The following is a 12,372-nucleotide window of genomic DNA, read 5'->3' on the forward strand; positions in this document are numbered from 1 at the left end:
TTGATTTATTGATTATTTATTTTTTAGCGAGCGAAATAGGACATATAGGAAAGCTACATACATATGTATGAAAGAAAATTACATATGCCTAGCGAAAAATTATTTTGATTAAATATTTACTTAAAAAATAATTATTTATTACTTACAAAAGATTGTGCAGAGGAATTATGCGATACGGTCAACAAATTGAAACTTATCTTAAAAGTACTCTAATTTCTCAACAAAACAACGATTCAGTTTTGTGAACGACGACGACGAAAATGGAAAATAAAATTCGTTTCTGCAGTTTTGTTAAAGTTTTTTTAATTAAAGTTTTTTTAATTAAAGATTTATATTTATTTTTCTTTGCTGAGCGGATTATATAATCTAATTCAAATTTTTAATTTTGATTATAAGTATAATTATAATAATAAAATGATATGGACGATCGATGGGAATAATTTTTCACTCCTTTAAAAAAAGATGTAGACTTTTATTGAGGACGTTTTTTACAATTTTTTATATCTAAATGTATATACATATTTATATTTTCTTTTTCTTTTTTTAATTTATTATTTTTTTATTTTTTTATGAGACACCACATATATTAATACCTTACGAATTATATTTGTAACGTTTGTAATAAGTAATTTTTATATCATAAAAATATATTCCTTTATGTATTTTAAATTAAATACTATATGCAACTAGGAGATTTTTTTTAGTCTATGATAAATTCACATTGAGTAAAATGTTCAACTTTAAATTATCTACAGGATTATCGGAAATGTTAGTGATTCGTCTATGTTCGAAAAAAAATACTGGACTCTTAATATTTCTCGTGTTTCTTATTTGAAGGGTTTCTTCGTACCTGCGTAACTATTTAAGAGTTTATATAGCTTTCAGGTACCTTGTTTCAGAGTTTAAAAAATTTGAGTGTTCTTTATTTTAGTTTTAAAAGAACCTTTGCTGTAGTTCTTGAGAAGAGCTTTTGATGCTTTTTTTATTACTTTAATATAAAATCTTTTCTTTATTTAGAAAAAGATTTGGTATACGCATCGTGTTTCGATCGTTACCATTAGTATTTCCGTTTTTTTTTTTAAATTTATCGTAATTATCTTATCTCCTAAATTATATCAAGTTTCACTTTTTTCGATAATCAATCCATTAGATTTCACCTTAATTATTTTTTAAATTCGCTTCTTAAGAATTTGTATTTTTAATACTTTCATTTTTAGAATTATCTTCTTTAGTTTCTTATAATTATTTTTCTACTTTCTATATTATGTAAAATTTCCACTTTAAAGTTTCCATGGTATATCATTTTTCCCTAAACTGTTATGAGCGTTTCCTAAATTTTTCGTGTTATCGAGAGTTCGAATTTGTTTATAGTTCGTCGTTTTTGCGTTCATCGACGACCGTATTAACCGAAATTTCTGTAGTATTCACAGAATTTTTGACTGTCATCGTTAAAGTTCTATTCATCGATCGCTTGTCCGTAATGATAAAATGTATAAACTCTTTCACGTATGATTAGGTAATTGTTTGATTGTGTGTACAATGTTGGATTTTGTATTCTACAGCATTCGTTAATGTTGTGTTCTCGCATTTCACATCTTTTACAAAATTTGCAAATTTTTATAAATGCTTTGCATTCCTCGATAATATGATCTGTATGGTTACAATATTCGCAAAATATATCTGGAAGTACTATATCGTTTTTCCTGGATGCATAATAACTATTTGACAGATCGTATTGTGGGTATTCATATTCAATATCATTTGTTTTATATTGTCGTTGACGTTTATTATATGTGTCTACATTAGTATAGTATTGTGGTCTTTTTGTTGCTTGTGCAGGCATAAAATATTCCAAAGCTTGACTTTTTCTATAAGGATAATTATAATAAATGCGTCCTAACTTTTCATAATATTGATAATCATCATCAAAGTTTTGGGATGTATTTATAGCAAAGCTCACGCGTTTATTTTTAATATAATCCCAAATTATTTCTGCATTTTCTATCGCTTCTCTTAATAATTTTGGATTTGTATAATTTACTTTATTCTCTAATTCCTTATTTTCTAGTCCAACCATAAAACTATTCAGAGCAGTGTCTTCTAAACTTTTCATTATACTTATCGCAATTTCTGGCCTATTATTTTCTTGTATTTCTTTTTTTGCGTAATTTAGTATTTTCTTTATGCGTTCATCGTATTCTAATGAAGTTTCATAGGACTCTTGTTTTACAAAAGCTAATTCATTTTGCCATTTTCACTGAACGTCTCATGGTAAATATAGTCATTTTATCTCATACATTATATTATCAAAATTTGTATCTACGTAATATAAATTTATATCTGCTTCACCACGGATCTTCGAACGAATAATGTGACTCAAGTACGGAATATCCATTGGATCTATGAGATCGCGAGCGTTTTCATATGCAAGAATAAATGATTTAGCGTGTACATTTGAACTATTAAATACCATATTCGGCTATTTCTTTTACTGAATAATATCCTTTCTCTTTAGGGGTTTCTATACGTTGCGAGATAGGGTTTATTTTTAAATCGTAGGTTAATTTTTGCATTAATTTCTCTATCGTAATCATTTTGTAGTATAAAAATTATAATTTTTTTACGAATATTGTAATATAAATATTATTTGTTTTATGCGTTCATTTCGTTTCGACTTACAGAATTAAATAAGATAACACTATCGACTAATGACTAGTCGTTCGGCTGTTGGATTTCAGTCATATTTTCAGACGATGATCTCCTTTGCTTGATGTTTGTTTTGAGTTTTCCTTGCTTAAATCAGCTGTAACCTTCTCGTCTGAATTCGATTGCTAGATAGTTTCTTATCGAACGTCTAAATAGCTACTGCATGAAATGCCCACAATGGTGTTCGTATGGCATTTTATTTCATCTTCGGAAAAGTTCGTAATTTCTAAATAAAAAATATTCCTTATTCATCAAAGGAAAGGAGATTTTCCGTAGGAAAATATAAAGAATCTCCTATTATCGAAAAACTTCTCGAACTTTTTCTACTCAATATTTTATTTCATTATTTATTTCACTGAATGCGACTATAGAAATTTTTTAGAGTTGGAAAGTGATTTTTAAGTGTCGAAAATAGTAATATTTTCAAGTCGTCTTCTAGGATTCTTTTTTCTAACTCGAAGGTTTGAGAAAATGAAAAGCATAGGTAGGAGAAGCATTTTGATCAATAGTAGGTCCCGTCATGAGAGTAGGAGTAATGGGACTCAAGGTAGCAGGTCAAAGTTAGGTAATTTATGTTATTTTGTCTATATGTGTATGTATATATGTGTGGTATGTGCGCGTGCATTCGTACGTATCTGGATACAATTTTACAATTACAATAATAATAATGACAGTGATAATGATGATAATAATAATAATAATAATAATAGTAATAATAATAATAATAATTATTATAATAATAATCATTAGTTCATCCATTCTGGTTTGAACAAGAGCGTGAAAAATTTTGAACGACACAAAATAATAGTCGTAATTTCTATCCAATTTTGGTGATCAACAGTTCATTCAAAAGATAAAGATTTTCTACACGTAATTATCTTTTAAAATTTTCAGAATAGCTTTTTACTTGTGTGGATATAATTCTTGAATATTACTTATTTTTAAACATAACTTTCGCAAAGAAAATAACATTTTTCAAAAATCTAAAAAGATATGTGTATATATATGTATGCATGTATGTATGTATATATGTAGGAATGTATAGTTCATTGTATTCAGTCATGCGTAAATCTACGTATTAATAATTGTATAACGAGGTAAAGGACGAATAAACACTTGCAATTTAGTTATTTGTGGAATTTAATTATTATCTCTGTCATTTTGTCTCTTCTTGGGTATCATTCTTCAATTAGACTTCAGCGAACTATATTCTTTATCTGATTTTTCTTAATCACCTAAAAACTTAAACGTGACTTACTATTCGAGTAAAAAATATTTATAAAATTATATATATAATATATATAATATATATAATTTTATTATATAGGTATCAATAAAAAAATATTATATTGCATATATTATATAATTTCAAAGCAGATATAATAATGAATACATTAAATAATAAAATAATCTATCTATAACTCTATTTAAGAAATGGACAATATGGGAAGATAGAAAAAATTATCATGGAACATAGTAAATTTTGATTTAATTTAAATGCAGCTATTAGTTTAATAGCACTTGTATTATTTATATTAATCATATATTATAACTAATATCGACTTCCAAGTCTTATCACATGGAGGTTGCTACATACGAAGATCCACGAGCTCAAACTCTACTCTTAATTACATATATCAATTATTTTATAACCAATTACATAGAATGATTATTATTACGTATCCAATAATAATTATCATAATTTGGAAAAAGAAAAGAAATCATTCGCGAAATGAACCAAAAATTTTATTCTAATCAATCGAAATAAGACGAAAATTTATGAAACCGTTTGATATTGGCCTACCTATCCGAAAAAGAGAGCACTTCAATCATTCTTCATGAAACTTTATTCCCAAACTCGATTAATGTGAATATTGAAACAAAATGATTTTGTTGAAACCACAAATGGAATACAATGATTATTATACACGTAACGTATATAGATTATATAAAGATTATGTATCCTATTAAATATTATTTGATAATAATAATACATAATATAATAAAAATATCGCCTTATTATTTAAAATGTAACAAAAAGAATCTAATTTTTTATAAGATTAAAGATTGGCCATTTTGCCATTCTTTTTTTTTACAGTACATAAATTATCTTATTATCTTACACTAGATTATATGTATAATTTCTTCAGTTGTAAACTGAACTTGTGTATCCATGAACATAAAACATCTAAACTATTTTATAATTAAACAAGAAGCATTCAAAATAATATGTAAATTTTATATAACAAATTAACATTTATGAGCAACGAACCAGTTATTTGTGGATATAAGAAGTTTATAATATTATTATTTTCTGAAAATAAAATATATATTAAAATAATAATTATTGTATATGCAGAACACACACACAAACACACGTACACACGAAACAACATCACAAAGAGAAAAATCGAATCTTACTAATTTAGATGTTTTCTGAAACAGAAATCAATTCTGTAAAGATTAATTAAAAATTTCTTTATTATTTCAAATGAATAAAAGAAATAATTGCAAACAATTCATTCTGTATTGGTTTTCATTTTTTATAATTCTAAATCTTCATTCAAGTCCTCAATAATTAAATGTATTTTTATTTATTCACATTATTATTTTGCTTTGACTTTTATTTGACTAGAAAATCTGAAACATAAATCAATTTTATATTATGCATTTATAATCTTTATTGTTTCTTTATAATCTTATCTTCTCATTTTTATTTTTATATCATATATGATAGTATTACAAACTTCCAAATATTATTTTTTTTATATTGTTGCTAATATCCATTGATAAAAGGATATTATATTATATTTGTAATATTTAACCTTGATACTTCTTTACAATTTATCGAAAAACAAGCATTAAAATGGCCAAAAAATTAGTATTAAATATAAGTTAATTATTATATATGGAATAAAAGGAAATATTTTCTATTTATTGTTAGAAAACTTCAATTTCTTGAGAAGAATATTATGAGATTGAAATATTGAAATATTGGTTCATTAAGTATCTATATTAGTGCATTCATTCATTTATTTATTTTTGATCATTCTGAATGAAAAATATATATTCTTGCTATAATATATTCATTTGCATTCCTGAATGCAGATATGTTCTTTCTCGATATGTATATCAATTTTGTAGATTTTTAATCAGAATAATCAGAATAATTAGATTAATAAGAATTTGACTACAAAAGAATAATGAAGATGATGATAATGATAATAGTTACCTCATATGTCATTTTACAACTCTTGGTAAAACTAAGAAATTGTAAAAATGATTTTACAATCTTGTGTACACATAATTTACCGCATAAGGGCTTTTGAGCGACCCGTGGTAGTACTGTGTTGACATATAGGTATGAAATATGTATGTATATATACATCGTATATATACATAAACATTATGCAGTTATGAAAATGAAAGAGAAAAAATATATGATTATTCTGAATTAAAAATCTACATGCTTAGGTAACTAGATGTACACCTAAGTGTAATGTTATTGCAGGCCATAGATGTCCACACAATATTTAACGAGCGTGACTCTATTTTTATAACTATAAATCTAAAGATTTTACTACTTTAAAACTTTCAAAATGTAAGGACTCGATTTTAATTTAAAAAGAAAAAATACAAGGGCTCAAATTTAATTTAAAAAAGAAAATACGACTTCAATTTAAAAAGAAAAATGCAATGACTCGACCATACTTTAAAATGAAATATTAACTCTATTTTGAAAATATTCTATGACTCGATTTTACTTTAACAAAAAATTGAAAAAACTCTGTTAATTAAATAAAACTCTATATAATAGTAAATAATAAATAATAAAAAACTCTATTAACTAACTGCAAAAGCTTGACTCTAATCACAAGGGCTCTGATTTTTCACGTACGCAAATACGGAATGTCGTAGCAAGGAGATAGAATGAAATCCATCATCTCCATCCAGTATCAAACTACTACTACACTACTACAAGTATAAGAATCAACGTTCTAATAAGATAAAGGGGATTTTTATAAGTCCAAAGCCATTAACAAAGGGTTCGACATGCCGATCACCTCCGAAAAATGATTTATAGTCGAAATTTGTCCTCTTGAGCCGCAGTTTGTGGGAGCCTCTTCAGCATATAGCCTCTTCTTGTTTCGTGCTCTAACCATTGTATTGAAGCATTCCTTACGTGCGAACGCATGAAAAGTTGACGCATCAAAAAACGACCTACCACTTAAAACAACACACCCACAAAAAATAACATGCTGCAGTGGATTATAATCCACTATAGTATAGTATATTTATAGTATACTATAAGAATGAAATCGTAATAGACCTATTCTTGACCTGATCTCACTTTACGCAACAAGACTCAAACAACTTGTGTGCATTGAATGAGACTAAGGGGAATTGGGAAGTAAAAAGAAATTGGGAAGTAAAAAACACATTCGTAATTTTTTTTATTACTTTTTTTTTTATTTAACCTAACGAGCAGTAAGTGCTTGCAATGTAAAATATCGATTTCTTCTGAATAATATAACTACTGAAGCATGGCGAAATTCGCGAATGCATCACCCCAAACGCCACTGACGAATCCCAACACGTATCCTTAACTGCGTTTCCTGTTCTACCTGGGTACGTCTCGGTTTTCTAATGATCTTTATTTATTTATTTATTAAAAAAAAAAAAAAAGAAAATAATTAAAGATTTATTAATATTTAACTTATACCGTTAAGCTATCCTAGCTTACGGACAATCAATAGACTCAAAGAATCCATCAACCATATATATTTACACAGGCATATGTAATCGAATGCTCCAACAAACATAATATTCATTTTAATCGATGAATCTATTAAGATTAACTGCTTGCACTTAACAAATGAAAAAGTTTTGATAATCACAAGAATTTTAATATTCACAAGATTTGATAATAATTTAATAGATCACAAGAATTATAATATTTCCATTTTACGTATGCAAATATATTTTACTTTGAGTAAGTACTCACACAAAAGAAGGAGAAAGGGGAGGAGGAGGATGATAACGATAATGATTATAATAGTTACTACATCATGGTAAAAGTAGAATTGTAAAAATTCTTATACTACTTTACTACATTAAACACCGCATAAGAACCTTTGAGCAAGCCGCTATAGCTGTATTAACATCTAAGTATGAAATATATATATATATCTCATATATATATAGATACAAATTATGCAATTATAAAGTTTCATTATAAAAACATATTTATTGAAATATTTAATTTATATAAAAACCAATCTCGGATGATTCCTTTCATTAAACGACTGTTTTAATGAACGAATGGAATTATGATTCAGCACTTAACTGACAGAATTCATCTGTCAAATAGAGAGTTTGTCTTTTTATTTATTTGTTGGTATATCAATATATAAAATATCGAAATAGAATACGATTAAATAACCTAAGAATGAAACAATACATGAAACACTACACCACATTAAATGCTTTATTTATACGAAATCCGGTAAATAAATGCTCGATTTCATAACTAATATTGCGGACAAACATTAAGAAAGAAAAAGAATAGTAATTAACAGCACTGTTAATTAAATAAACAAATTAGATGAAATAAGAATATCATGACATAATAATAATAAAAAATTCACTAGAAAAAAATATATTAGAGACTACACATATAGGGAACCATTCGTAAGTAAAACCAAAGTCTTACTCACACTTTTTTGCTCACTTTTGCTCGTTTCGGACATTAATTATTAGGAGAAACGATAAATTCAGAGAAGTATTGTTACCAATTAGACAAATAAAAACAACAATTGAACAAAAACGTTCAGAAATAACGAATCGGAAGGGCGTCGTGTTTCGTCAGGACAATGCGAGACCTTATGTGTCTTTCATAACTCAATAAAAGTTGTTGGAGCTTGGTTAGGATGTTCTACCCCATCCACCATATTCACTAGACCTCACCTATTCCGATCATTACAAAATTCCCTTAATAGAAAAAACTTCAACTCTTTGATCGATATAAAAAATCATGTAAAAAAGTTTTTCGCTGAAAAACCTGAGAGATTCTGGAAGGAAGGAATTTTCAAGTTGTCTGAAAGATGGAAAAAAGTTGTAGAACAGAATGGCACCTATATAATTTAATAAATGTATACTAAAATTTAAATCTTCTGCGTTTCAATTTTTCTTCAAAATCGGCACAAATTTTCCGAACAACCCAATACATATATATACATGTATACTTATGTGTATATGATTTGAAAACCATATATAAGACGAAATTCAATTGATCGCGACTAATTAATGAAAGATTATTAATTTGAGTATCGTTAATGAATGAAAAAAGTATCGATATCGTGAAAATAGAAGCTGAAAATTCGAAATAAAAAGTATTTCTAAAAGACGCCAAGACGCAGATTTTATTTTCGTGGATATCTTTTCAACAAGACGATGCCACGATTTGCAAACGTTGATTCGTGAAAATTACATTTCCGACAATTGATTGATATGTAAAACAGAGGTACGTTAGAAAAAATATACTAATTATCTGTAATTAACGAGACAACGAAGCTCCGTTGTCATCGGTACCACAAAATGATTAAAAATGATCGAGACAACGAAGCTCCGCTGTCATCGGTACCACAAAATAATTAAAACTGATAAGAATAATCAACAGCAAAGAAACTAAGTGGATTCTCAAGCATGTGCAATATGTCACCTATGCAATATCCACCCCACAAAGCTTGTAATTTTTCGATCTATTATAAAAGAATATCGAAATATTAGAAATATAATATACGAACTTAAAAACTATCTAAACGGATATTTTGTTAGTCCAAACTATGAAAATTTATAATTAATATAGAAATAAAGTAGAAAACATGAAAAAAATTATAAGGAAAATGTCCATCTTCTTGCATAGAATTATTTTCCATATGAATATCTTTTATTCTCGACGTTGTCACTACTTGTTAAAAATGTCGATTAAAAATCATTTATTCGAAAATCGATTGGTATATTGGAAGATTCTTTAAGTTAAAATACATGTTAATTTTCATTTACTTACATACACTCTAATTTGTCGTCACACACCCATAGCTTTTTTTTAGTCAAAACTATATATTTTATACATATGTGTGTATGTATAGACACACATATAGGAAAAATTCTAGAAAGTGGCCACTATTAACTTTGATTCTAAAATAAAGTATTAAAAGTAAATTCTTGTACGATAAGATACAATAAATTTATTACGTAATACACCATATGATTTTGTAAATACCTCAGTGTTTTTTTATTTTTTATATTATGCATATTAAATATAAATTAATATTATTTACAAATTAATATAATTTTTCGATCCGGCTATGTAATAACCATCAAATGGTCACTTTGTATAGCGGAAATTAATACAATAAAAACACAAATTTATAAAGGAAAGTATAGCTTATATATATTTTGAATTATTAACGAAATAAATCTTCATAAGCAAAAAAAAACATGAAACATCTAAAAGAATCTTGTTTAATCTGATTAAAAAAGAATGAAAAAAACAAAATGATAACTAATATAGAAAAAGCATCTGTAATATAGAAATAAAAAATTATCTACGACAATCATCGCATTCAAAATCATTCTCCTCTTTGTCACTGCAAACTCACCCCTCGTGGGCCAATCGAAAACATCCGAAGCATCTGATGTATTCATTTCTTGTTCTTTCGAAAAAATATACCGAAATTTATTCGAAATAATAAATATATTATTTATTAATGTTGTTTTTAAACTCATTATTTTATACGATCGTATAAAATTAATCATAATTAATGCAATTTATCGATTTATAACAGCATTAAATATAAAATATTCTATAATGACAGGGAGAAAAAAAGAATGGAAAAGAGAGAGAGAGAGAAAGAAAGAGAAAGATAGAAAAAGAATGAATTTTAAATCAGTATTACTTCATTTATAGATAGAGTGCGCAGTGTATTTGCGCACATGCTTCCACGTAGTGACAGGCGGGGAAATAACATAACCTTCGGTACGTCTGTAAATATTTAGTTATTATAAATTTTAATCAGTTTATGGATTAAATCATTAAGATAATCAAATAATAAATAATACAACATGGTGTCTGTTCTAAATACTGTTGATACAAATCACGAAGATATGATCCATGATGCTGAAATGGATTATTATGGTTTGAGGTTAGCAACATGTTCAAGTGACAATTCTGTAAAGATTTTTGACTTAAAAAATGGATCGCAGAGTTTAGTTGCAGATCTTAAAGGACACGTAGGTCCAGTGTGGCAAGTTGCTTGGGCACATCCCAAATTTGGAAACATTCTAGCTTCATGTAGTTATGATCGGTTGGTTCCTTTTTATTGATAACTATTGTCATATGTCAGCAATTTGAATGCAAGCATATCATTTGTTTAATTTAATATCTTATATTTTATAGAAAAGTTATTATCTGGAAAGAACTTGGTGAATGGACAAAAATCTATGAACATACAGGACATGATTCTTCAGTCAATTCAGTTGCTTGGGCACCACATGAATTTGGTTTGATTTTAGCCTGTGGTAGTTCAGATGGTTCCATTTCTATACTTACTAATAATGCCGATACCTGGGATACACAAAAAATAACAAATGCACATACTATTGGATGTAATGCAGTAAGTTGGTGCCCTGCAATAGATACTAGTTTTGATTCAAATAATATTCAACAAAAAACTGGTCCAGTAAAAAGATTAGCTACTGGAGGTTGTGATAATTTAGTAAAGATATGGAAAGAAGAAGGTGACAGATGGATAGAAGAAAATAAACTAGAAGCTCATAGTGACTGGGTAACTCAATTTTTTAAATTTATATTCTTGAATTTAATTCATAATATATGATTATTTTTAAAAAATTATATTTTAATTCGACTTTTTCTGATAGGTACGTGATGTTGAATGGGCCCCAGCAGTTGGACCTTCTAGAGCTACCTTAGCTTCATGTTCTCAAGATCGTCGTGTAGTTATATGGACATCAAACGATTACTTGAATTGGACATCAAATGTTCTTAATATTTTTGATGATGTAATTTGGAATGTTAGTTGGTCTCTGACAGGTGGTATTTTAGCAGTTAGTGGTGGAGATAATAAAGTTTCTCTTTGGCGTGAAAATTCAGAAGGTCAATGGGCATGTATCTCTGAATTAAACAAAGGTCAAGGCAATCTCAATAATACAGATCAACGTACTTTGTAATTTAATTAGTAAAATATATATTTTATATAAGTATATATGTTAACGGAAATATGTTACTGCAAAGTTGCTTACAGATATATCCTAACCAAAATTTTAGAATATAAATTAAACTCTTAAGTTTATAAAATCATTTATTCTTGTTTTTACTTAATCGGAAAGATTTTACTCAATTCTAGATTTGCAACTTAAAAAAGGATAAAATTCTCTCTCTCTCTCTCTCTCTCTCTATATATATATATATATATATATATATATATATATATATATATATATATATATATATATATATATTGTTCAAATATAACAATAAATTTTTAGTAAGATTGTCCAAGTTATTATTACAAAAAAGAAAGAATATTAATTGACAATATTTATTCTGCAATATTTAATATTTTAAATATTTTAATATTGCTT

General features: G+C 26.9%; 1 protein-coding gene across 1 annotated transcript; it reads left to right on the forward strand.

Moving 5' to 3' along the window:
• The first annotated feature begins 10,695 nt into the window (after positions 1-10,695).
• Positions 10,696-11,993, forward strand: LOC124424106 (protein SEC13 homolog). The gene is made up of 3 exons (XM_046962678.1): positions 10,696-11,075; positions 11,168-11,555; positions 11,650-11,993. The coding sequence occupies exons 1-3, from the start codon at positions 10,834-10,836 to the stop codon at positions 11,956-11,958; spliced, it is 939 nt and encodes a 312-aa protein (XP_046818634.1). The 5' UTR covers positions 10,696-10,833; the 3' UTR covers positions 11,959-11,993.
• Positions 11,994-12,372: the final 379 nt, after the last annotated feature.

Source organism: Vespa crabro, chromosome 5, assembly GCF_910589235.1.
Source record: "Vespa crabro chromosome 5, iyVesCrab1.2, whole genome shotgun sequence".
Lineage (NCBI taxonomy): Eukaryota > Metazoa > Arthropoda > Insecta > Hymenoptera > Vespidae > Vespa > Vespa crabro.